At 40.5% G+C, this 28,000-nt stretch overlaps 1 protein-coding gene across 13 annotated transcripts in view; it reads left to right on the plus strand.

The window, feature by feature from the left end:
* The window catches only part of MARK1 (microtubule affinity regulating kinase 1), a 229,325-nt gene that overhangs the window by 72,314 nt on the left and 129,011 nt on the right, over positions 1-28,000 (plus strand). For 7 of the 13 annotated variants that reach the window (XM_033936869.1, XM_033936872.1, XM_033936868.1 and 4 more), the window contains exon 4: positions 15,947-15,995. In XM_033936869.1, coding sequence (XP_033792760.1) covers positions 15,947-15,995 — 49 coding nt within the window. Of the gene's footprint in view, positions 1-6,167; positions 6,348-11,844; positions 11,949-14,541; positions 14,650-15,946; positions 15,996-22,844; positions 22,961-28,000 lie in introns of those variants that run through there. The other 6 variants (XM_033936877.1, XM_033936879.1, XM_033936882.1 and 3 more) reach the window with 6 other exon arrangements.

Here is a 28,000-nt window from a genome sequence, read left to right on the forward strand (position 1 = left end):
ATTTTATATGATATTTTACCTAAAGTCACTTATTCAGAAGATGTCTCTTTATGAACAATATATTCCTTCAGAGCACCTCAGTTTCTTCCAATCTCTCTCAAATGATCTGCTAAAGACCAGAAAATACACGGTGCATTCCACTTTGACACCTTTGATGTTTCTCACACATCAGCAGTATCCATTGCCATGTGCAGGCAACATGGCTCAGAATCTCTGATCTCGATGCCAATGTACAAGATATTTCTTGCGTATTGGAGATCGTATAGGAAAGCAACACAAAGGTCAAGAAACATGAGGATTGTATGACTACCTTGTCTTCCTCCAAGTCAACCCAGACTCAACTGCAAAGAAATTATTCCAATATTTCTACTACTTCTATTACTACTACTACTACTGTTTATCATTTCTATAGCACTGAAAGGCATAGACAGCGCTGTATATTTAACATTCAATAGACTGTCCCTGCTCAGAAGAGCTTACATTCTAATTTGGATAGATAGGACATCTCCAGGGTTGGGGAGTTTCTAGAAGAAGGAATTATACGATGAGTATAGGTATCTGACAGTGCGTGGGAGTTAAGAATTGAAAGCAGCTTCAAAAAAAGTGGGCTTTTAGCTTGTATTTGAATACTGCTAGAGATGGAGCATGACATAGTGACTCTGGTAGCCTGTTCCAGGCATAAGGCACGTCAAGAAAGAAGGGACGGAGTTTTGAGTTGGCAGTGGAGGAGAAGGGTACAGATAAGAGGGACTAATCTGATGAATGGAGTTCACGAGGGTAAGCATAAGGGGAGAGAAGTGATGAGAAGTATTGAGGGGCTATAGAGTGAATGCACTTGTAAGTTAGTAAGAGGAGTTTGAATTGTATTTAGAAATGGATGGGGAACCAATGAAGTGACTGAGGAGAGGGGTAACGTGAGTGTGGCAGCTCCTTGTGGAATATTAGACGTGCAGCAGCATTTAGAATGGATTGAAGGGGAGAGAGATGGTTGAGCGGAAGACTTGAGAGAAGTCTAAGCTAGAGAATGACAAGGTGACTGATACCCATGGCTAGCCATTGGTAACCTGCCAAAACGGGAAGAAAAAAAAAAACTGGTTGCTGCGGGTAAGGGGACAAGTTCATTCACCACCCTGGGGAGTGGTGAATGGACTTGTCCCCACAGATAAGTATTTTGCGCACATTACCTCACCCCTCGTGATTGTGTAGTCCAGTAGCCCCCTATCACTGCGGTCTGGGCATCTCCCTCCCTCCCTCTCACCAGCGATGTTCAGTTTTCTGTCTCTGAGCCTTTAAATAAGTTGCGTGTGGCTGCCTGAAACTTTCCTCTGATGCAACCAGAAACAGGAAGTTGCGTCAGAGGAAAAGTTTCAGTGCAGCCGCATGCAACTTGAGAAAAGAAAAATGAAAAACACCAGCGAAGGTGAGGGGAAGGAAGGGAGATGCCCGGTGTGGCGATTGGGAGGGAGGGAGGCTGCTGGACTGCGCAACTGGCGCTGAAGGGAAATGAAGAGAGAGGAACAGACGCTGAAGGAAAATGGGGAAGAGAGAAGGGAGAAGATGCTGAAGGGAAGTGGGGAGGAGAGAGAGGGGAGCATATACTGGATCGAAGGAGGGGCTAAAGAAAAAAGGGCACATGCCAGATTGGGGAGACAGATACCAAATCTGAGGGGAGGAAAGGAGGAGAGAGATGCAATAAAACCACCTGGGGGAAGGAAGGAAAGATGGAAGGGAAGAAGACAGAAATGCCAGACTATGGGGAGAGCAGAGGGAAGAAGATGGGTGTCAAACCAGTGGGGGGTGGAGAGAGGCACAGTTTCTGGTAGAAGCATAGAAACAGAACAGATTCCATATAGAAGAGGCAGAGAGAAGGCAGACAGTAGATGGAAGGAATAGAATGAGGAGAAGATGAGGAAAGCAGAAACCAGACAACAAAGGTAGAAAAAAAAAAAAATTCTATTTCTTTTCTTTTTTTAGCTTTAGGATAAAGTAGAATATTAGTTGTTTTGATAAACAGTTATAAATAAAGCCCTGCCAGCTGAAGATCTCTTCTTCTAGTTCAGCAGCCAAAACTTTGATTTATAAAATGACAATTGTACAGAATATTGCTTCTTTTTATACTTTAAGGCACATGTGTCAAACACAAGGCCCGCAGGCCAAATCTGGCCCGCCTGGCTATTTTATTTTATGATGACTGTGCACCAGCTTGAGGGCGATGTGGCATTTTCCTCATTACCACCCCCATGTGTTTTACTTTTTGGCTAGCTCCCTCCTCCTCACTGCCGCATTCATTTCTGTACACAAAGCCGCAGGCTGTGGCTCCTCGCGTGTCCCATTGTGACATCAGAGAGAAAGCTTCTGGTTCAGGCGCGGGATGCACGTAGGAGCCACCGCTGCCGCAACCCACTTTTTTGTGCACAGAAACAATTGCAGCAGTGAGGAGGAGGGAGTCAGCTAGACGGTAAACACCCGCCGGAGGGAGGAACCTAGTTGAGGCACAGAATGGAGGGAGAGGGGCGTGTTGGGACTCGAGAAAGAGGAAGCATAAACTTCGGACAAATGATAGGAGGGAGGAAGGGGGCATGAACTTGGGACATAGAATGAAAGGAAGGAGAGGGGAACATGAGCCATAGAATGGAAGAATGGATAGAGTGAGGGAAAGAGATTCTGATGTGAGGGAGGGAATAGAAAGGGATAATTGGGTGTCAGAGAGGGAAAGAGAGATGGTGCACATGGGGAGATGAAGAAAGAGGAGAATTGTTGGGCAGAGAACATGGTGGTGGGAGAGGAGTGAGGTAGAGATGCATGGGGAAGAGAGAGATGCCAGACCATGGAATGGAAGGGAAGGAGGAGAGAGAGAGAGAGAGAGAGATGCCAGACCACAGAAAGGAGAGGAGAGAGATGTTAGACTTCGGGAAGAGGGAGGGAAGGAGAGAGAGATGCCAGACAGAGATGCATGGAGAAGAGAGAGATGCCAGACAATGGAAGGGAAGGAGGAGAGAGAGAGAGCGATGCCAGACCACAGAAAGGAGAGGAGAGAAGGAGAGAGATGTTAGACCTCGGGAAGAGGGAGGGAAGGAGAGAGATGCCAGACCATGGGAGAGGAGAGAGATTCCAGGCTATGGGAAGAAGAGGAGATAGATGTAAGACCAAATGAGGGGGAAGGGGGAAGACAGAGTTGTCTGACAATGGGAGAGGGATAAGATGGTGGACAGGGATCGAGGGGAAGGGGAAACAGAGAGAGGAAATGATGCACAGCAAAGGTGTGGCAGGGAAAAGATATGAAGAAATGCTTCTTATGGGTAGATGGGAAAAAGGGAGAAGAGGGAGGAGATGATATACATGGATAGATGGGAAGGGAAGGCATGAAAAAGTAGATAGATTTTGAGAAGAAAGCAGAAAAATAGAAGAAAGTTGAATGTTAAAAGTTTAATGCTAAAGATGGATGTATGTAAAAAGTGAAGAAGAGAAAAACAGCAAATGGATAAGGTGGCCCAGGATACACAGACCGAAGGAAGTGCAGCCAGAATCTGAGAAAAGATGGCTTGGAAAAACAAAATCACCAGACAACCGAGGTAGGGGAAATTATTTTATTTTCAATTTAGTGATTGAATTATGTCAATTTTGAGAATTGATTTACATCTGCTGTCTATATTTTGCACTGTTCAGGAAGAAATGCATTTGTTTGTACTGCATGCAGAGTCTTGAATCTTAGGGTTTTGTTTGTATATATTAGTACTTTTAGTTTGTGATTCCATATTTGCATAGGGGTTATCTGTATTCTGGTAGGAATGAATGTTGAGAAGCATACAGTGTGCTTTGTGTAGTTTAATTTTGTGGTTAACCATTATGTGTTGTTAATAAGATTATATTGTGTGTGTGTATATATGAAAAATGAATGGAAAAAAATGGTATTATAATTAGTACTTTTATGGGGGCGGGGTCTGGGGGCACGACTTAGCCTGTGTTTTAGATTTCAGCCCCTTAATGTGATTGAGTTTGACACCCCTGTATGGACAACAGCAATTTTTCAAAAAGGCAAAGACAGAAAGTGAAGTGGCTACAAAGATAAGCTTTTTAATTTTGAAAGAAATTGCTGCTGCTGGAAAAGTGACTGCTGCTTTTTTTGAAGGTGACTTCATTAAAAAATGCATCTGAACTATGTTCAGAAAAGAAATATACTTTTGAAAATGTGAGCTTGTCCCGGATGACTGTGCAATGAAGAGTGAATGATATCTCTAGCAACCTTCAAGACCAGTTAAGAAAGAAAGCTGCAGAATTCAAGTACTACTCGTAAGCCATGGATGAAAGCACTGACATAAATGATGTTGCACAACTTTTAGTTTTTATGCATGGTGTTGATGACAACTTTGAAATTACACTTCCCCCTCTGTATTTGCGATGATAGGGGAATAACAAGACAGCGAGTACAGAAAAACCGCAAATAACTTTTTCATGTTATTCGTGGTTTTCTATTAAAAACATCCCGAATATGGTGAAACCGTGTATAACAAAAAAGACCACATTCGTGATTTTCTCTGTACAAATGCTGGGAATCAGCGATTATATCTGTAAACGGTGTGAATCAGCGATTTTTGTGAGGAGCCAGCAAGCGAAAAACCACGAATAATCGAAACCACAATTCCTTAAACCGCAAATTGGCAGCTTTGTGTTCCATGAGAGGCCGAACCACCGGTGAAGAAATTTCAAATGAAGTGAAGCAATATATCACTAAGAAATTGAGTATGACTTGAAAATATTGTGGCTATTTGCACCGATGGCGCACCATCAATGTGTGGCAAGAGGATTGGTGTGGTAACACTCCTAGAAGAAATTGCTGCGAAAAAATTTACCAAATATCATTGCATCATTCATCAACAAGTGCTGTTCAGCAAAGTCCTACGTTATGACAATGTCATGTCGGTCGTAGTTTCTGTTGTAAATTACATCTGGGCAAGAGGGCTTAAGCACCGAACATTTTGTGCATTTCTAGAAGCTGGCACTAATTTCAGGGATTTATTGTATCATATGGAGATTCGTTGGCTAAGCTGTGGAAAAGTATTACAATGTTTCATTGCACTCAAAGAGAAAATTGTTGAGTTTTTGAAAAAACGATCCAAAGGATTTTTCCCGAATTGAAAAAAAGAAGATTGGACCAGTGACCTATGTTTCTGATTGATATCATCACTCATTTGAACGAACTGAATTCAAAACTGCAGGGAAAGTCACAGCTTATTTTCCATATTTGGCATCAGTAAGAGCTTTCAAAATGAAACTTACGCTGTTTAAAAACCAGTTGAAAGGAAACATTGTCACCAGCCAGAGTCCGCACTAACCTTACAGCAGCCTTCTGACAGGTGGCAGTAAAAGCAAACTAGGCATGCTTTGGCAAGAAGGCTGAAGACCTACAGGGGGTGCTGGTCTGAACCACTGAGCACTCCTCTTTATAGACAACCCAGACACCCTAAAAGCACAAAGGTTCAAACACCAAAGAGTTGTGTTTAAAAAGAATGAAAAAGGTTTATTATACAAGTCTTTGCATTTAAAGCAATTGCACAGTTTGTCATGCTTTTGGTAAGTTATCATTATTAAATTTAGTTATCTAATACTTTCTTAACTTGTTTTTAATTGGTACTCTCTTGAAAATATTGAGGTTTGCCACCTTCATTTTTTTTGCGTGTGAATTTATCTCAGCCTGCACTGCATTTTCTGACTTTTGTTGCAGCCCCAGACCATTTTTTGAATTGTGCAGGGCTGCTATAAATAATACTGTCATTGTTCCAGTCTCCTCTGCTCGCAACCTTGGCGTAGTCTTCGATTCCGACCTCTCGTTTTCTATGCACATTGTGATATGCAGGGTATGCCTGCTAGGAGTGTCCCGAGACTGGTGTTATTTTCTCCAAAAGCACCAGAGGGTGCAAGAGGGCAGATTGATCTGTAGTACAGCATACACTCTTAACTAAATGTTTTAATCAGGATGCAGGCAGCTGCAGCATGCCCTGTGGATAGGATTACCAGACGTCTGGATTTCCTTGGACATGTCCTCCTTTTGAGGACATGTTCAGGGATCTGGACGGCTTTTCAAAACCTGGCATTTGTCCGAAATTGTGTCGCGCAAGAGGGCATCCTGCCTGACCAAAGCAAGCAGCGGTGCCTTAGGACAGGAGGAGAGAGAGTCCCAGACAGAGGAAGTGATCTGGCTGCATGACAGGGAGAAGCCAAGGCTAAGGGGCCAGGCAATAAGTGGCACTCCTACAAGCCATGGACCTATGAGAGGCAAATGGAGACACAGGTCTACTCAGAGTAAGCAAATACAAACCAACAAGCAACAGAGGACTGCTTGAACCAAGGCAAGTGAAACTGTTAAGGAATGCTGACCGTGTTTAAAAGTGAAGAGTAGTTTTATCTCTTGCTGATGACCAGTGCTAGAAACTTTTATTTTTTCTTCTTTTGCAATAAGGAACTGTTTGTTACACAGTATTGGGTGAGTTGAAAGTTGAGAGTTTTTCTTGTGTTTTTTTTTTTCTCTGGGCTTGTGCAAGAGACTGTCTAGTGCTGGTGCACTGGAGGTGTGCTGATTAGTGCAGCACAACTGTGAAAAGAAGTTTTTGTTTTGTTGTCTGCTTTGACTCACTGAGATTTGTATGCTTGAACTCAGGGTGAGTGCAGAACTCTTTCTTAAAGATCCTACCTGTGTGAACTTCTGTGCCTGCACTGCAAGTGGCTTAAAGAGCACCTGGATAAAAGCACAACTGAAGTAAAGACTGGGAAGCCCAGGAACTGTTTCCAAATGTTTTTTTCTTTTGGTTATTACAAGTATGACCTGATTCTGAAATTTATTTTGATTGGGAGTATTTTGACACTGTGAACTGTATCTTGGTTTTTGTCTTTTGGAATTGTCTTTTGAATTGCTCTTTTTGGACTTTCTTTTGTTGTTTGGAACAGCCAGACATCCTTTTGAACTGAGTTGTAATAAAGCATAGTTCATATTTCAGTTACAGCTAGTGTGTGGTAGCTTAATGGTTAAACACCAGTACTCAATAGTCTTCTAAAAATCTGTGCAACCTCTAGAGGCTAAAAACTGTCACGTGCCACTCTGACCCGTTTCTGCCAGAGGGTGGCTGTGATAACATCCAACAAACTGCTAAGGCCTGTCGCTTCTACCTCTACAACATCATCAAAATTCATCCCTTCTTCTCTGAGCACACTACCTGAACACTTGTCCACACTCTTGTAACCTCACACTTAGATTACTACAATCTATTTCTAACTGGTCTCTCACAGTGCTGCCTCTCCCTTCTGCAATCTATGCTAAACTCTGCACGACTCATCTTCTACCAACCTCACTACACTCATGTCACCCTTCTCCTTAAATCACTTCAGTGGCTCCCTTTCCACCTTCGCATACAGTTCAAGCTCCTATTGTTGACCTACAAGTATGTTCATTCTGCTGCCCCTCAATATCTCTCCTCTCTTCTCTCGCCTTATATACCTCCCAGAGAACTCCATTCCTCAGATAAGCTGCTCTTAGCTGAACCCTTCTCCTCAATTGCCTATTCCAAACTCCGTTCCTTTCATCTAGTTGCCCCCTATGCCTGAGCTTGTCTGCCAAGCCTCTTCCCTTCCCTTGTTTAAAAGCAGACTGAAAACCTACCTTTTTGATATTGCCTTCAATCCATAATCCTACACCCCACTGCCCACCAACCCAGCCAGCAGATTAACCATTCCCCTTAACTGTATCCATGACACCCTCTTTGTCTTGTCTGTTTAGATTGTAAGCTCTTTAAAGCAGAGACTGTCTTCTTTGTGACATCTGGTAGTGCTATAGAAATAATTAGTAGTAGTAGTAGTAGGCGGACTTCTATGGTCTATGGCCCAGAAATATCAAAGAATAAAAACAATTTAATTTAATCATGAATTTATAATGCATGTGACTATTGGGCGGACTGGATGGACCATTCAAGTCTTTATCTACTGTCATTTACTATGTTAATATCACCAGTACAACCATAGAATCCCTACTCCTCTCACAATCCTACCCCCTTCTAAATACAGTGGTTTCCATAATAAAGGTATATTGGTAATCCTCCTTGCACAGGAGAGAAGAACTAATGAATCTGTTGATTATCCAAACAACAATTCCTTGATATAATGCCCCATCTGACAAAAGTTAGATTTTTTTAAAGTCTAGAACCTTATGCTTTTGAATAAGCCCTCTCTACATCTGTCAATATTAAACCACACCAGATGATCATCCACTGTACCATCAGAAACACTTTCCCAGTTTGTAAGTTCTAAATCCAGTAGGGCTGCATCCCACGTGGATTCCATTACCAACTGCTGGAACAGTTCTCCTTGTAGAAAATTCTGAATCTCCCCATGTCCAGAACACCCTGCTATAGAGATACCCCAATCTACATCTGGCATGTTAAAATTACTTCCTCTTTTACAGCTATATTCTGAATGTCTATTATTAAATCTCTGTCCACTTCTTCTGTCTGTGAAGGAGGCCTGTATATCACACCAATGTAAATATATTTACCATTCCCTCCTTCCAGATTGACCCACAGTTCTTCTTCCTTACCCTGCAGATCCTGCATTTATGTGGCTTTAAAATGATCTTTAACATATAATGCCGCTCCCCCTCCATTTCTTCCTACCCTATCTTTCCTGAACAGATTATAACCCGGTATAATTATATCCCTGTCATGGTTCTCTGTGAACCACATCTCTGTGATTGCCACTCAGCCTTTTCCATCACAACTTCTAGATCCAGAATTTTTTTCCCATACATTGAGCAGTAGTATATACTGCTTTCTAGACATTGTCCCATTTTACAATTGTGTAAAGGTATTTAGTGATTCACTTACCTGAGAACTTATACTCACCTGGGGGCTTTGATCACCCTGCTGCAATGATTCTAGTTTTAAACCCTCCAGTAGGTTAGCCAGTCTGCTGCTGAAGATGCTTCTTCCTTTCTTTGATAGATGTACACCATCCCTGTTCAGCAGCTCTTGGAAAATCATCCCTTGGTCTAGGAAGCCAAAACGCTCTCGACAAAATGCAGCCATGCATTCATGTCCAAGATGCAAGCTTCTCTGTCTGGGCGTTTACCCTCAACAGGGAGGATCAACGAGAATACCACCTGCACACCTGACTGCTTCACCTCCTCTCCCAGAGCCATGAAGTCATTTTTGATAAGTCCGGAGGGGTACCTAGCTGTATCATTAGGGCCAACATGGAAGAACAGCACTGGATAATAATCAGTAGGCTTGATGAACCTCAGCAAGCTCTCTGTAACATCTTGGATTTTGGCACCAGGTAGGCAGCATTCCTCCTGAGACATCATATCTGGTCTGCAGATGGATGCCTCTGTGTCCCTCAGAAGGGAATCAACAACCACCTTATGTCTCCTAGTGGTCATAGACCCAACAGCTTTGGGGATTTCAAGCTTTGGTCCTTTCTGTCCCTGATTGTATACCAGTTCTTCAGTTCAAGGGCAGGTGGAGTCATGGTATCAGTCCTGCAGGGTCCCATAATCTAAGCCCTGCTATCCTCCCTCAGCATGGTCTCTTCTTCTCCACTGCAGGAAATCTTTATCTGTTCATGAAGTATTTCATTGGTACACCTCTCATTCTCAGGGATGCTTCTCAGCTTTGTCACCTCCTCTCTCAGTTCCTTTATTTCCTTCATGAGTGATTTAAGCTGAAGACAGCTTGCACATGGAACCACTCCTGCTGCTTAGGTAACATTTTTGTCTGAACAGAGACAGAAGCTGTAACTGGAGCAACAGCTTTGACGACACAATGTTTCCCAGCCATACTGTGATTGCAGATGTACTTGCAAGATATAGTGAATTACAATAGTCCAACACTGGAGTTAACATATAATCACAGTCTGAAAATTTTCCAGCATAAAATAATCTCTCAGTCTCTGTAACAGATGAAGTTTAAAAGAAACTTGTCATAGCACAAGCTTAATATGTCGCTTAAATGATAGTTTTGAATCTAACAAAACACCCAGATATTTTCATTGATGTAGAACAGGAACAACTATCTTGTCTAATAATATATTGGGTAGAAGCATCATCAGCTTCTCTTTATGACTTACGCATAGCACCTCAGTTTTTCCAACATTCAACTTTAACTGGTTTTGATGCAACCAATTTTGACAATTTGAAAATAATTCTGAAGATTTAAGAGTGCATCAGACACAGAGTCAACCACTGGTATTAAAAACTGTATGTCATCAGCATATAATTGAAAATTCACATCCAATTTTTTAAAAATTCTTGACACAAAGGCAGCAGATACTGTATATATTAAACAACACAGCTGGTAATGCTGAACCCTGTGGCATGTCTTTTCCAAGAATAGACCATTCTGAATAATCTTGATTAGTGTCTACCCGAAATGTTCTCTCGGATAAGAGTGATTGAAACCAATACCCCCAATCCCTAAAGACTTTTAGGGGTCCTTTTAATAAGGTGCGCTAACCAACATCCATAGGAATATAATGGATGTCTTAGCATTTAGCGCACGCTAAATCAGTTAGCGCACCTTAATAAAAGAACCCCTTAGTCTTGTAAGCAAGATCTCATGATTGACCGTATCAAACGCTGACAAAATGTCTAAAAAGATAAGAAAAAACAGTTCCCTTTGGGCAATACCATGTTTCATAAAGCCCAGCATTGATACTAACAATAATTCTGTAGAATGTTTTGACCTAAATCCAAATTGAAAGTTGTCCAAGACATCGTATTTATCCAAAAATTCTTGCAACTAAGAAAGTACAACTTTTTCCCAGTTTTCTTCCAGGTCTCCTATTTTAGTCTTGGCTGCATCAATCTGCTCCTTAAAATTATCTAGCTTCTCTGTCAACTAACACAAGAAAGGCAAATATGTGTATTTTTTGCTGCCCAATGTTTTTTTTTAAAGACTATGGCCAACCCCATCTCATCTGCTGTGTACAGTTTCTTTAATACGAGCTCTTAGGCCTAGGTAATTCTCCTACACCACATGCTTTGTCTTCTTATGCTGTTTAGAGCCTTTGCTGTGTATGCTCTTTGGCATAATGACTGCTATAAGTTGTGTTGCGTAGTACCACTTTGCTCAGACAACTCATGCTGCCTGTTTTTCCCTTGGCAAGATGCCAATAACTTCACACAGGACTCAGGAGCCATGGAGCTCAAGTAAACACATCTGGATGCCACTATTATCCAAAGGAAGTCTTGTGGAATCTTTTTAAGGTTTAGAATTCAGCTCCATTCTTTTCCTCCCCCTTCACTCCCCAGGTCCATGTGTATAAATTCAGGTACCTCCCTCGAGGATGGAATTGAACAAAACCTGAAAAAGGCCTTTACCCAACAAAAATTACATGGTAGTTGTCTTCCTGTATGGTAGTCTTTTTTCAGGTTCCTCCCTTTTTATGTTAAAGGCAACCTGTAGGTAGTTAGTACATTTATGAAGACTTCTTTCTTACTTGTCCTTGGAGAAAACCAAGGGGTGTCAGTGGACATCAGGATAAACGTTCTGACATAACTCTCACACCTTTGCCCCTAGATCTGTATTTCATATTGTCCCATGTGCAACAACATAACATGGGAAGCAGGGCACATGTACAGTCAATTCAGAATTTCTTCAGAGTTATAAAGCTAGGAGAAGCTTTTTCCCATCACATGGTGTCATCTATTTGTGAAGACTGAGATCATATGCTACAAGTAAATTGGCTTTTGAATTTTGATCTTTGGTTTTCATTTTAAAGGGTTATTTATAAAAAATAAAAAAGGTGTGATGGGGGGTTACTGTCTCTTCCTTTAATTTTATTACTTGGTTTTCTGAATTTTAGGTACCCAGGTGAATTATCTCCTAGGATTTTTCCAGCCCATTTGAGTTAAGATCCCAGAGATTACCTAGTAGTCTAAATGGTTAGAGCAGCGGGCTGAGAACCAGGTAAGCTTAGATTGTAAGCCTGACGGGGACAGGAACATACCAACTGTACCTGAATGTAACTTGCCTTATGGTATTACTGAAAAGACATGACCTATATCTAAATCCTTTTAGTGCAGGGGGTTCTCAAATGTAAACTAGCTTTTTCTGTTATACCATATGTGTGCAAATACATCTGATAATCCTTTTGGGTACCCTGAAAAAGCAGTCCTGTTTTCAGCCCTTTCCTGCAACTGGGTAGAGAGACAGAATAACAGACCCCCCCCCCAAAAAAAAAAAAAACAATAAGACAATGGGGGAAACCCTAGATGTGTCCAGAGATTGTCATTGGCCTCCAGTCCTTCCATTGAAGAGCACTACCTTAAGTGTTCGTAAATAAGAAAGGGAGAAACATTTCTTGACACAAGATTCAGAAGTACAGAAAATGTTGGGTCTTTTGTGTGTTCATATTAGACTATATTTTTAAGGAACATGAAAACAGTGTTGAATATTTGAAGAAAGCTGTTGGCAGTGTTATATGATAACTAAGTAAATATAACTAATTGTACTTAAGTAAAAGTTTTGTTACTTTTACTTGTAAAGAAGTACAGGATAACTTTTGCTGAAGTAATAAGTTTGCCAATTTACACTGCAGTTAAAAGGGAAAAGTAAAAGCAGAAGCAAGTTGTAAATGATGATTACTCAGTAAATCAAATGAAAACAGCAAAACAGAGAAAATAATTTGCTATTACAAACCTTGTCACAAATAGTAGATAATCTCAAATTAAATTTTGCTGTTCACTGAATATAACCTACAAGGTGAAGTTGCTTGTGTTTATTGAACTAGTTACTGACCTCCAACCAGTTTGTTGAACTGGCTACTGTGACCCAACAGTGATGAGTTGGGTCACACTGAAGTGCAGCTGAAGCTTATAGCAATTCTTGGTGAATAGACATATGTCTCTATCACAATAGATTTCTGGTCAGCCCATGGAAAAGTTTACATTGGGGTGACTGTCCTTTGGATTGGTAGAATCTTTAATGGGAAGTCTGCTTGTCCGTCCTTAATACTGAAAATTACCACACATTTGATATTAAAATAGTTTGCCATCAGATGAAAAATCATTAAAACAGACAATGATTCCAGCTTTATGAAAGCTTTCTTTGTAATTGGACAACATGACAATATTGACGAAGATACAAATAGTGAATTAGACAACACTACTTTTATCCTCCTTTTTATAAAACCGCGAAAGCGGAATTTAGCGCAGGCTAGTGCGCTGAATGCTCTGTGCTGCTCCCAGCACTCATAGGAACTCTATGAGCGTCAGGAGCAGCACAGAGCATTCGGCGCGCCAGTTGTTGTTAAAAATGGCTTTCACGGTTTTGTAAAAGGAGGGGGTTAATTCAGATGATACTGACATTAATGAAATAAAGTACCCTTTGGTACGTGGAAGTCAGATGTTTCAGATGGAAATTCCCTTGATCAATACCTGCAGACCAAGTCAGAAACATCAGTAATACTGCAGCCTCACCTAATTTGGAGCAACGTTTTCTTATTAGACTGAACAATCTACTTTCTGCTAGTGCAGTTGTTATCGATGCTGGATTAAAGTTGGCTGAGATAAGTATTACCACAAATTTAGATGTATGTAAGGACAACATATGCAAGAGTTTTAAATAATTTATTTATCATTATAAAAGTTTACAAAAAAACTAAAAATCAGAAAACAAAATTGAAAAAGACAGCCAATGATGAAGCACCACATCAAGCTTCCCGCAGTATAAAAAATTTTTTACAGCGGTGGAGTGGTGGGGCTGAGGCGTCTGTTCAATGACATACAAGACACAGCTAATGCAAGTAACATCCAGACCATCTACACAATTGGGATTAAAGTCTCAAGCAAATTTGTATAAATTACAGTCATTTTCAAAAATTTAGTTTTACTAAAAGTAAAGTGGATTGAACTGCAGGCCAGTAAATTTGTTGGGATAAAAATGTTAATAGTTGTATTCATTATAGTTGTGGTACTTTTACTAAAGTATTAAAATATACATGTATTATTACTTTTACTTATGAGGGGCCACTGAAAAGTTCTCAGCCCAACCAACAAAGTTGGAACAATCTCCATCAAGGGCTATACACTTACCTCCTCTTCTATGAAACCGCGCTAGTGTTTTTTAGCCAGAGAACTGTGCCGAATGGCCCGCGCTGCTCCTGATGCTCATAGGAACTCAATGAGCGTCGTGAGCAGCGTGGGCCATTCAGCGTGGCTCTCTGCGCTAAAAACTGCTAGCTCAGTTTCGTAGAAGAGAGGGTTAGTCCAGTGATTTTTCACTTTTTTCATTCTGTATTTTTCCGATGGTGGAAGTGGAAAATCACTTGACTTAATTTATAGCGCTCGATGGAGACTGCCCCAATTTTATTGGTTGGGCTTAGAACTTTTCAGCGGCCCCTCATAAATACTTTGACTTAGTACTTTGAACAACATTGGCTGTTGGCAAAGGCAAAGTAACACTGGTAGCTTTAATATTTAGTTTAGAAGACCTATAAATTGTCATATCTTATCTAATAGTTGCCTAATTGATTTTGAGAGCTTTACTATTGTAAAAATAGTTTATTTGCTCAGATACAGTGAGTGAAGCAGAGATCAGGGAACAACCTTGCTCTACAGCTTCTCAGTATGTCTCCTCACTCCCCCACCCCAGACACTCTGCTCATCAGGTAAGTCTCTCTTATCTGTACCCTTCAACTCAAGACTCTGTCCTTTCTACTTTGCTGCACTGTAAGCCTGATACAAACAGCCTGACTTGGTACGTCAAGCTTTGTCTTTGGCAGTATTCAAATCCAGACTCAAAGTGCAATTCTTTGAAGCTGCTTACAATTCCAAACTCCAGCTCGCCAACATTGCTACTTCAATTTGATGTATCTGCAGCATTGATTCAGTAGATCATAATGCAATGTTAAATAGATTGAGTGCTGTGGGAGTGGGTGGTAAGGTGTTGAGTTGGTTTTTTGATTTCTTGACTAAAAGAAGATATTGTGTAAAAAAAGCTAATTCAAATTCTGATTTTTGTTTGGCAGATTGAAGGGTTCCACAGGCTCACCAATTTCACACTTACTTTTTAACTTGTATAGGAGCCTTTAGGGGAATGGCTGACTAGTTTCAAAATATTTGTCTTATCTTATGTGGATATTTTATTTTGAGTCCAGTTTTAGAAAATTTTGAGGAGGCTTTTAGATTTATTTAGTTGATAATTGGGTATCTATTATTTTTTTAAGATTGAATAAACAGAAGACCAAGTTGGTTTGTTTTGACAATCCAGAAGGTTTTATGGGGAAAAAATAGTATTGTCTACAGGTGAAATCCAGGGTTTTGGGTATTATACTAGATTATAGTTTGACTTTTAAGAATCAAGTTACTGTATTGAGTAAGAGATATTTTTGATTGTCAACTACATGCAATATGTTCTGTCCTTTCTATGAATAGTTTTCGAACAATTATTTTATCCCAGTTAGATTATTGTAATTCATTGTACTGTGATATTACTCTGAAGTTGAAATATAGATTTCAATTGTTTCAGAACACAGGGATACATCTGATATTCAAAGCAAAGAAATATGATCGGGTGAAATCATTTTAGATCAATTGCATTAATTGATGGTAGAGAAGAGAATACATTTTAAAGTAGTTACATTGTTATATAAAATGTTATATGGTGTGGAACCTGAAGGTTTATTAAGATGTTTATCTTTTCCAGTAAGTAGAATTTCTTCTCATTTCTAGCATTCTTTGAAGTGCAGTTATTCAACAAGTAAATATATTTGTTTGAAGTTTGGTAAAATCACTAACTCGTTCCCTAGCTCCCTACCCCATAATCCTCACAAACTCTTGACTCAGGAATTTGCAAATACTTTTAAGGGTAAGATTGTTAAAATATTGTATATAGTTTGACTTCTGTTCAAGCTGTGAAATACTCTTGAAAGTGACTTAATATATGTTTGTTTGGTTTTTTTACAGTTGTTTCGAGAAGTCCGAATAATGAAGATATTGAATCATCCAAATATAGGTAAGAATTCTTTTGTACATATGTATATGTCAGGGGTGTCCAGCCTCCATCCTTTTGGGCCACAATCCAATCAAGTTTTCAGGATTTCCCCAATGATTATGCATGAGATTATTTTGCATATATTTCCTCTATTGTATGCAAATAGATCTCATGTATATTCATTGAAGAAGTCCTGAAAATCTGACCTGGCAATGGCTGAGGTTGGACACCCGCAGTATATGATATCTATTAGCATCTTTAATAATCCCTTGTCTAATAAATTTGTGTCTGTGTGTGGTTCCATTAGAGATGGCTCCTAATTAACTTCTTTTTTTTTTTTTTTCAAGTAGTGCCTACCTTAGCTAAAACAAAATAAAATAATATCCAGAATCCTTTTAAAAGTGCCTCACTCATAGGTTTGTATACCACGCAAAACCTAGGGGCCCTTTTACTAACATACAGTAAAACATTGCACTTAACACACAGACATTGTAATTATTGAGGATGTTCCTAGCTTTTTCCCATATAGTCAACACACAGAAAACTCTTTATTGTGTTCTAAGTGTATTGACCAATCCCAAAGCACTATATGTAACTCTAGGTGCTTACTTCATATATCAAAGATTTAGCTAAGAAATACTTTCTTTCCTGCTAAACAAGCAACCATATGTAATTTTTACCGACCCTCAGTGGCACCACTCAGGACTCAAACTTTTCATTGTCCTGAGCTTTACGTGTCTGCTCGTCACTGGGTCTCATTATCTTTTTAGAGCTAAATGTTTTTAGACTTTTTATTTATTTTTATTTGTATTTATATATATACTTTTTATACTTAGCTTAAAACTGTGGCTAAGTCTGCTTGGCTTGAGATGTCAGCGTTTATAAGGGATGTCCAAGCCGACATGTTTCGCCGAGATAGCTTTTTCAAGGCTTCATCCCTGCAAGTACAACCGGCACAGCTATGTGTTAATAACTTTTAAAATTATTCTATAGTTAAATTTACAATAGAAGTAGAGCTCTTCCTATAGATAGCTAGCTATCGCTTTACCGACATCCTAGCTTATTGCTTACCTCTTCACCACCGACTACCACTGTAACCGCCAATTCTTTACACCGGAAGCGGCCGCTTCCGGTGTAAAGAATTGGCGGTTACAGTGGTAGTCGGTGGTGAAGAGGTAAGCAATAAGCTAGGATGTCGGTAAAGCGATAGCTAGCTATCTATAGGAAGAGCTCTACTTCTATTGTAAATTTAACTATAGAATAATTTTAAAAGTTATTAACACATAGCTGTGCCGGTTGTACTTGCAGGGATGAAGCCTTGAAAAAGCTATCTCGGCGAAACATGTCGGCTTGGACATCCCTTATAAACGCTGACATCTCAAGCCAAGCAGACTTAGCCACAGTTTTAAGCTAAGTATAAAAAGTATATATATAAATACAAATAAAAATAAATAAAAAGTCTAAAAACATTTAGCTCTAAAAAGATAATGAGACCCAGTGACGAGCAGACACGTAAAGCTCAGGACAATGAAAAGTTTGAGTCCTGAGTGGTGCCACTGAGGGTCGGTAAAAATTACATATGGTTGCTTGTTTAGCAGGAAAGAAAGTATTTCTTAGCTAAATCTTTGAGCTAAGTGTATTGACGGCATGGATATACTTAACTGTAATTGTATCTGTCTCATCTGTGATAGTGACAGTGTGTAGTATGTGACCACGTGTGAGCCCTCCAGGGACATGGAAAAATAACTACCTACTGTACCTAAAGTACATTGTTTTGACATGGTTTTAACAAAAAGGCTAAAGTCAGCATTCTTCGTAGGCAAAGCTATGACACTGTAAAATAAGTAATATCCCCAACAATCTCTCTTTCTCTCTCTCATATCCCCCCTCCCCTGTTGTTTGCCATTAGTCTCTCTCAACTCACCCACCTTGAGCCAAGTCTTCTTTCTTGTAGACCTCATCCAACATTTTCCTATCTTTCTCAACGTCTCCCTCTACCACCATTTCCACCTCTCTGTCTCAGACCCCATCTTGTGTCATCAGTCTATTATCCCCTCTCTATCTTCTCCCTCAGACTCCCAGCAAGTCAGTTATTCACATATTCCTGCCGGGAGTGAAGCATAGAAACAGAGAAACAAGATGGCAGATAAAGGCCAAATGGCCCATCCAGTCTGCCCATTCGCAGTAACCATTATCTCTTCCTCTCTCTAAGAGACCCACGTGCCTATCCCCGCAGGCTTTCCTGAATTCAGACTCAGTCTCTGTCTCCACCACCTCTTCCGAGAGACTGAGGTGCTAAGCATCCGGGGAAACCCAAGAAGCACAAGCATCGGTCCTCTTCAACACATGGTGCCAGGAGCGCCGGGGCATTGGAGACTCAGATACCTGTGTAGTGTCAGCATTGAGAGGATAGCTCCCACTCTTTAGTGGAGGTGCCAATGTACAAGTTTCCAAATGGCCCATCCAGTCTGCCCATTCGCAATAACCATTATCTCTTCCTCTCTCTGAAAGATCCCATGTGCCTATCCCATGCTTTCTTGAATTCAGACACAGTCTCTGTCTCCACCACCTCTTCCAAGAGACTGTTCCACACATCTACCACCCTTTCTGTAAAAAATATCTCCTTAGATTACTCCTGAGCAGCATCAGCTTTTAATGAAATTGTTAGAGAAAGTTGTTGTAGTACATATGGTGCTTTTTTGGGGGGAATTCACAGTTGGGAATTCATAGAGATTATAGAATGGCATTAGTGCTTCTGGTGGTGGCAGTATCAAGTGAGAGCATAGCAAATTATTGATCCAGTTGGATCTTTTGGCAGGACCAGCCACTGGCTCAGGGGCAGGAATAGGGGATTCAATGGTAGTTTTGCTTATATTTGGAGAGTGGGCTACAGGCAGTGTATTGAAATGATAGTTTATCAGTATTCTGATGGCTGCACCAGAGAATCCCTCAAGGCTCCTTATTATCTCTAATTTTGTTTAATGTCTTTTTGACCCACTGGCTTTTATTGCTGATTAGTTTGTGGTGGAAAATGATATTTATGTTGACAATATTTAGTTACTGCTCATTTGGCTGAGTATTAGGCAGTGGTGATAACCACATTGGATAGTGTTTGAGACAGTATGAAGCTTGGTTGACCTAGTGTTTAATTTCTAGAAATTTTTCATGATGATCTCCAATAAAGGAGATGTTTTTATGAATAGAGCCCAGCGTGAATGGAGAGGCTCTACTGTTAGTAGATACTGTGTGTAGTATAGGTATACAATATGATTTTTCTGTGACTTTATAGATTAGGGTGGTGATAAAAGCTTGCTGTAGGGCCCTACAGATGATTCACTGAGTACAACCATATCTAGTTCCTGGGAAACATGATGCTCTTCATCCAGGTGCTAGTGATTAGTAGGCTCAGTTATTGCAATTATCTTTTATGTGGGTTTGCCACAGTTGAACTTAGGCAGTTTCAACTAGTGCAGACTACTGTGGCTGGCTTGGTGGTTGGGTAGAAGAGGTACAATGTTATAACCCCCACCTTGAGGCTACTCATGGAGAATCAAGTGAAATTTAAGCTTCTCTGAGGACAAGCAGGCCTTTTATTCTCACAGCTGGGTGATGTCATCTGAAAGAATCCAGCACAGAGCTAGGTAGTGATAATTATGTAGAAACTTCTAGCAGTGCCATGCATGGGTGCCTTCCTACCTGACATGCAAGCACAGATCCCACAGTCTTCGTTTTTCAGCGGAGTTGAGAGGATGTGTTCGGGTGTTCTCTCACCTCAGCTTTTCGCATACAAACATGTACCTTCCTGTATGGGTTTTTTTTTTTCAATTTCCTTATTTTGTTTTATTTTAAAGTCAGTTTTTTCCCTATCTCTTGTATTCATCCCAGAGTACTAAAGGAACTCAAACATGAAATTGCTGACTTGCTGTTAGTGACCTGTAACCTGTCACTAAAATCATCTGTAGTATATGAAGATTGAAGGGTGGCCAATGTTACGCCAACTTTAAAAAGGGTTCCAGGGGAGATCCGGGAAATTACAGTACTTCAGTACTGGGAAAATGGTGGAAAATAAAATAAAATTGTGGAATACGTAGACAAACATGACAGAGTCAGCATGGGTTCAGCCAAGAGAGATCTTGCCTCACCAATTTGCTTGGATAAAGGTGAGCCAGTTGGTATAGTGTATATAGATTTTCAGAAAATTTTTGACAAAGTTTCTCATGAGAGGCTCTTGAGAAAATTAAAGAGTCATGGGATAGGAGGCAAATTTCAGTTGTGGATTAGGAATTGGTTATTGGATAGAAAACAGAGGGTAGGGTTAAATGGTCATTTTTTTCAATGGAGGAGAGTAAACAGCGGAGTGCTACAAGGATCTGTGCTCGGATCGGTGCTATTTAACTTATTTATAAACGATCTGGAAATTGGAACGACGAGTGAGGTGATTAAATTTGCAGATGACACTAAACTGTTCAAAGTTGTTAAAACGCATGCGGATTGTGACACATTGCAGGCAGACCTTAGGAAATTGGAAGACTGGGCGTCCAAGTGACAAATGAAATTTAATATGGACAAATGCAAAGTGATGCATGGGAAGAATAACCCAAATCAGTTACCGGATGCTATGGTCCACCTTGGGGGTTAGCGACCACGAAAGGGATCTGGGTGTCATTGTAGATAATACGATGAAACCGTCCACCTATTGTGTGGTGGCAGCCAAAAAAAAAAGCAAACAGGATACTAGGAATTATTAGAAAAGGGATGGTTAAACAAGAAGTCACCCAGCTGTAAAAATATTTGGCTTGCTGTCCTCAGAGAACACCTGCTACAGGTAAGTAACTTTGCTTTCTTTGTTCAGTGTTTAAGGCAATATATTAGGGTGTGCCACATTATTTGGCTGGGTGCATGAGTTTCTAAGAATCAGTTTGCCTTTTAAGGTCTTCACAGAGAGGAATGGTTCAGTTATTCTCTCTTTCTGATAAATGTTTGTTAAGAATGAAAAACTGGGTGTTTTGATATCAGGAGCTGTATCTGTGCAATTAGTTCCCACAAGAAGTGTGGGAAGAACTGTGGTTTCTCAAGAAAATGAAAGCTTGGGTTTTGGAGCAATGCTGTCGATCTGATTGTTTGGATCAGAAGGGTGGGTTTTTGTTAGATGTATTTTGATTTATATTTCATTTCTCTTAGTACATTACAAGTACAGTTATGGTGAGAGACAGTCAATGAATGAAGTGACTTCTACTTTTTCTCTTCCTCCCTCTTTCTCTCTTCTACTACAGCCATATTGTCTCCTGGTCTCAGTTACAGCCCTCCAGGGTCAAGTATCTCTCCCTTTCTCTTTTCTCTCAGCATTTCTGACAGCAGCAACAACCCCCTCCCCCCCCTAAAAAACAAACCAACAACAGGGTGGTGAAGACAAGTAGCTCATTGCCACTCCATATCTGCTTCTATCTGATCAAATCTAATATAGCTTGCTTTTTAGTGGGAGCTAAAGGAGAAAATATGATTCTGAATATTATGTGAATAAAAAGAAGAATTGCAAATTATTATATAAAAAAAAGGAAACTCTGTTTCATATACTAGAGCTCATGGTGGAAGAGCTGTAATTGATGGAAATGCCTTATTTGGGCTATTCATTTGAGCTCAGTATACATCATTTAGTTTCAAGTTTTATTAAAATTTGATAAAACACTAATCATACATTCTAAATGTTTGACAAAACGAGGAACGATTAACAAACTTATTAATGACATGACATTACTTACATGAAAACAACAGGATGGTAGGGAGAAATACAATTTTAAAAGAAAAAAGTACAAATAAGGTTAAAAACAAGAGGGAAAGGGCGGAATCATATTAGTGTACTCCCCTGGGTGTTTAGTGAAAACAAAATATTTCTTGGGTGATATAAACCAGTCAAAATTCTCCACGGACTCACATAGTCTGTTTATAGTTCAAACATTTTTCAAATAAAGTTTTTGCCAACACAGTGTCTCTCTTTTAACTTGCTAATACAGTGCCTCTGTCAGAACTGTAGCTGCATTTAGCACTTCATACTTACCTGTACCAACCATGTCCAAGTCTTAATTCTTTCCGGTGATGACTTTTAATTGCCTCTCTCTCTCTTTTCTAAGGGTATGCTGGGAGAGAAAAGGGCACTAAAGCTTTAATTACCCCCCCTTTTTTTTTTTACATCACATTCTGAGCAGTAGCATGATAAAAGGGAAAAATATCTGACTCCTTCCCATTGGTTCAAAAAACATTAAGATAGTAAGAACAGTCCATATCCTGCTTCCAGCTGAGACCAATCCAGGGCACAAGTATTTGAAAGAATACCAAATAATAGCAAGATTCAGTGCTACCAATTCCAGGGACAGCAGACTTATGAACTTTTCCTCCAGAAACTTGTCCACATCTTTTTTAAACCCAGATATGTTAACCGCTGTTACCACATCCTCAGTTAACACATTCCAGAGCTTGAGTGAAAAAATATTTCCTCCTGTTCATTTTAAAACTACTACCATGTAACTTCATTGAGTGTCCCCTAATCTTAATACTTTTTAAATGAATAAACATTTGATTCACGTTTACCCCTTGCACACAACTCAGGATTTTGTAGGTTTCTATCATATTCCCCTCAGCCTTGTCTTTTCCAAGCTGAAGAGCCTCTTTACCCTTTATTCATATGAGAAGAGTTCCATCCCCTTTAATCATCTTGGTTACCCATCTTTGAATTTTTTCTAATTCCTCTATATCTTTTTTGAAATGCAGCAACCTGAATTGCACACAGTACTCAAGGTGAGGTTATACCATGAAGCAATACAGAGGCATTATAGAATTCTTTGTCTGGTTTTCTATCCCTTTTCATAATCCTAGGGTTCTGTTTCCTTTTTTGGCTGCTGCATACTGGGTGGAAGATTTCAACGTATTATCCGTGATGACCCTAGATCTATTTCATGGGTGCTGACTCCTAAGGTTGAACCTAACATCAGGTAACTATGATTTGGCTTATTTTTCCCAATGTGCATCACTTTACATTTGCCCACATTTAAATTTCATCTTCCATTTGGATGCCCATTTTTCCAGTTTCCTAAGGTCTTCTGCAATTTTTCACAGTTCACTTGCATTTGCTTTTAATAACTTTGAATAGTTTTTTATTAACTGCAAATTTAATTGCCTCACTTGTTATCATGTCTACCTCATTTATAAATGTCATAAGTACAGATCCTTTGGGCACGTCACTATTCACTCTGCTCCACTGACAGGACTGGTCATTTAACACTACCCTATGTTTTCTTTTCCATTAACCAGTTCCTGATCCACAACAGCACTGACATCAGACTTACTGGTCTATAATTTCCCAGATCACTCCGGAACCCTTTTTTAAAATTGTCATTCTTGTGCAACAGGACTGGTAGTCTTGACCATTGGGTTTTAACCCCCGGTAGTTGCGAGGGTTGTAGAGAACCCACTGATTGTTTTCATGCCCCCATCATTCTGGGATGAGCTCCTACCACCTACAAGCGAGGAGTAGGGAGCCTGTCTTTTGTGCTCAAGTTTAATCTTTTTTTTTTGGAGGGAGGAGGTTCATTATCTGTTCAGAGACTTTCGGTGCTGCAGAAGATCACAGTCACCCCAGAACATCTCTGGCTGCAAGAAGATGCAGACTCTCAGGACTGAGGTCTGTAGTACACAGGCATGTGCTTTGCATGATTCCTGTGTGGCCAGTCTGCATCAGTAGTTCTCAAATCTCAGGGTTTGTAACCTTGGGAGCAACCTCGCCCCCTAATTTTGACAGAAAACATTATAAATGGACTCCTTAGGTGGTGATACTTTGGATTCATGTCAGATTTGCGGTGGATGCCTATATGAAGGTCGTTGTTCCATGTGCTGCACAATGCATTGGAGGGGGTGCAGGAGTTTGGGGCTTTGCCTCCTCTTCTGGTGGCTTAAGTGATCAGTTAGAGCATTTTTGAAGCGTAGCCGTATACCGATGGACAAATACCAGAAGCCACCTTGGAAGACCCTGCCAGGACCCTCTGGGCAACCTGGGCAGTGGTTTGCTCCCAAATTCATACACATGATGTATGAATCTTTTTTAGGTTTTAAAAGCTTTGGGGGCCTCAGCAGAGGTAGCGCCAGGATTTTTAATTAAATGTGCAGGGTCCACCCCAAGGAGCCATGTTGATTTCTTGGGGACCCAAGCTCTCTTGGACTCAAAGGACGAAGGTTCAAAGTCCATCGGAGAGGATCTGAGAGTGTGAAGGTTATTCCAACCCTGTGGCCTGCAAGGTTTGATTTTGGAGGCACTTCAGGAACTAAAGTTGGAACTGCATCATGCCTCCATGGCTCAGTGCTTGCTCATGAACAGCATCAAAGCACAGAATGCCTTCCTTCCCTCACATCCAGAGATTACTAACATGTTAACAGATCACTGGAGCATTCCCCATGGACCTTAGGATTAACTAAATCCATGACTAAACTTTATCCAATGGAAGCTGAGTTTTAGAAGTGATTTGCTATATGTAAAGTGGATTCACTGGTGGCACAGGTTACAAAGTGAACTTCTCTCCCTAGTGAAGGGAGTATAGTCCTTAAGTGTGCATAGGACAGCAGAGTAGATTTTGTCCTTAAAAGACAATTTGAGTCTGCTGCACTGGGACTGAAGGCAGAAGCTTTGGCATCTTATATTGGCTGGGCATGCTACTCTTGTCTAAGCTGAACTTTGGATTCAGACAACAGCCCTAACCCCCTGTTTCTCTTGGAGGGGGTTGACTATGTTGTGGATGCTCTCTGTGACCTTTTCAGGGTTATAAGCAAGGTCTTGGCTTATGCCTTCTCCACCCACAGAATGCTCTGGATTAGGTATGAGACTCAGCCTCCAAGGCGACCCTGAGCAAACTCCCCTTTCAGGGACAGTTGCTCTTTGGCAAGTGCCTGGACAATCTAATGGCTAGTGTGGTGGATCATTCCAGGGCCATAGACAAAGGTTCAGCAGCACTAAGTGTCCCCAAGGCTCTGTATCTCATTCTTCTGCGGCTTCAAAGAAACAGCAATGACGTCAGAAGAGCAGCCATTCCACTGAGAGTGGGAGGCTGGCTGACAAAGTACTGGCAGCCTTGGACACAGATCTCTTTAGATCAGTGGGTGATGGAAATCATTTGGGAGGGGTAGAAGCTAGAATTCTACAGCCTTCTCCCAGTCTTCTTTCTCACTTCTATGGCAGGGAAGCTGGAAAAAGCTGCCAAGGTGTGGGCAATGGTTCAGAGGCTCATTACTCTAGGATTCATAGAGCCCGTACTGGAAGGAGAATGGGGCTTAGGCAGATACACTCCATATACTTTATCGTGCTCAAAAGAGACTCAGAAGACTGGTTCTGGATTTAAATTCAGTCTACACAGCCCTCAAGATTCCCGGCTTCTGCATGGAAATTGTGCGTTCGGTCATTGCCTCGGTTACGCCAAATTACAGATCACCAGTTTCATGTTTGAGTTCTTTCAGTACATACCTGGGGTGTATACCATTTGGTCAAGGTGATTTACTACTCTAATTTATTGATTTGCGTCAGTACATCTTCCAAGTTCACCAAGATTTCTTTTCAGTTCTTTGTACTGTCACCTTTGAAAACTTTATTTAGAGTTATTCCATATCAAGTGGACCTGATGTTCACACTTGATCTCCTCCAAATTGAACAAAATTTTATGTTGATGTTCCTTAGGGTCTCAGACAAAACCATTTTTTGGCTAGATCTCTATTGATTTGAGACTTACAGGCAGCTGAATGGAAGTCACTTGCAGAGTGCCATGCTCTTCATAACAGGTGCTGCAGCCCAACAAAACCTGTCAAAATTTTTGGATTAGTACAACCCTTGATACTAAATTCCTGTGCAAAGTTTGGATCCGAACTTGTCTCCCTATTTATGGTCTAGCAAACTATGTTAAAAATGTTACAATAAGAAATTGAAGGCCTACTTTAATTCCTCATTGCTCCTGACCTATACTTTAATTCAGGCCATAACTGGACCAGTGGTCATGGCCCATGCCATATATCTGGAATTTGCACTAGGAGGTTTTGCAACCAACTGGATTCAAAGATATAACAACATAAAGATGTGATGGCACTTTCTAATGCAAATTTTTGTCATGTTTTGGGTGCAAATATCTCTATTTTGTAGTTTTTAATTTTTATGGGTTTTTTTGTCATTGTAAAGAAGATCTTTTTTGCTATAAAAGTCACCCTATTTCATCTTCCACCTGGCCTGGCCTTTGGTTAGAAGATCTCAAAGGTATGCGCAGATACACTGTTATACAGAGCCATCTTTGGCACCCTATTCTGTAACATACAAATGAGCTAGAGATGTGAGATTTTACAATGTAGCTATGCACAGCCAGGACTTATTTGATGCTAGTTGGCTTTGTGTGATTTGCGAGTCCTAGCACAGCTGCTGATTCTTTTTACCCCATGCAACAGGGAGAGTATCTTATTGCATGAAGAAATTACCAGACCTCAATCTTGAGGTTTCCATTTCCTCCATGACTGAGGTAATTTTGGAAGGAATGGAAGTCATCATGTCACTGGACCATGTTTTGGATACGAGATCTGAGGTGGGTAGGCTTTCCTCATTGGCATGATCAACTGGATAGCATCTGCCTCTGCTGGATTTGGTGTTATTGGGTGTGTGTGTGTGGGGGGGGGGGTTTCCAGAAGACATGTTAGGGCTATTCAAGAAGACTACTTTAGGAAGCCCATGACCATAAGATTACTTCTTAAGCAGCTCTTCATGATCCTAGTTTTGGTGGTTCTGGATTAGTCTTTGGTAGTTACCTGTCGGGTGGTTCAGTGATTTCCCCTGTCGTTGGAAATGGAGTTTCCAGAACTGGGATGACTTTCATGGTGGATGTCTTCTATGAGTTCATTTGAATCTGCTTGCACTTGTTGGCCTTGGGTCTAGTATCTTATAGATGTCTGTGGCTTAGAAATTGGTCAGCTGATGCTACCTTTATGATACACATTAGCAACTTCCCTTCCCCAGGTGTCTTCTCTTTAGTGAAGATCTGGAGAACATTGTTAAGGATCTAGGGTTATCCAGGGCTCAGCAATTCCTGGATCACAGGACATGATCCTCTAGTGCATCCACTGAGAGGGTTCAGCCTAGAGAGTTGGGTTGTTGCTGTTCCAGTAAGTCACCTTCCTTTTGTGCCTTGATGGGTTTGCAGAAAGATCAGCCCTTTCAAGAGAAAGAAGGCTTGGAAGTTCAAGCTCCTTCTCTGTCAACAGCCCTACTCAAGGGGCAAAAGAGCCATAGTGAGATTAATTGAATCCTCTCCCTGGTAGAATCAGTTAGAAACAGGCTTCACTTGTTTTACCATTAGTTGGCCCTCATTACCTCTGACCATTCCATTTTGGAGATGGTTCAGCTGGGCTATAGAATTTGCAGAACTCATTCACAGATGCCTTTATGGTGCCCAAGAAGGGGGAGGGGATGTTTTGGTCAGTTCTTGATCTCAAGGAAGTTGGTGGTACTTTGAGGGTCTCACAATGGAGATGTTTGGTACAGCAGTATATTCTGGGAAGTTTTTGGTCTCTTTCAGTCTTTCAGATATTCTTAAATGTTTTCTTTGGTTTTATGCTCTCAGGGAGCACTTTCAGTTTGGCCTGAACACAGCCTCTCAGACCTTTACCAAAGTAATGGCCATGCCTGTGGCAGTTCTTCACAGGGAAGGGATAATAATAATAATTTTATTTATATGCCGCCATACCGGGGAGGTTCTAAGCGGCTCACAGCATGAGAAAGAGCAATACATACATACATTTTCAATGAAAATCACAATAAAATTCAATAAAAAGCAATGCATACATTTCAATAAAATTGATCGGAATAAAAGTACAAACATTACAATAAAATTCAATAAGATAAAAGGGCAAACCATGCAAATAAGAAGCATGAAAATCAAATGGAAACATGGTTAAAGTAAGAGAAAAAGTAAGATCATTATAGTGTTGGCCTATTAAATAATTGAGTCTTTAGTAAT

Source organism: Geotrypetes seraphini, chromosome 3 (genome assembly GCF_902459505.1).
Source record: "Geotrypetes seraphini chromosome 3, aGeoSer1.1, whole genome shotgun sequence".
NCBI classification, from domain to species: Eukaryota; Metazoa; Chordata; class Amphibia; order Gymnophiona; family Dermophiidae; genus Geotrypetes; species Geotrypetes seraphini.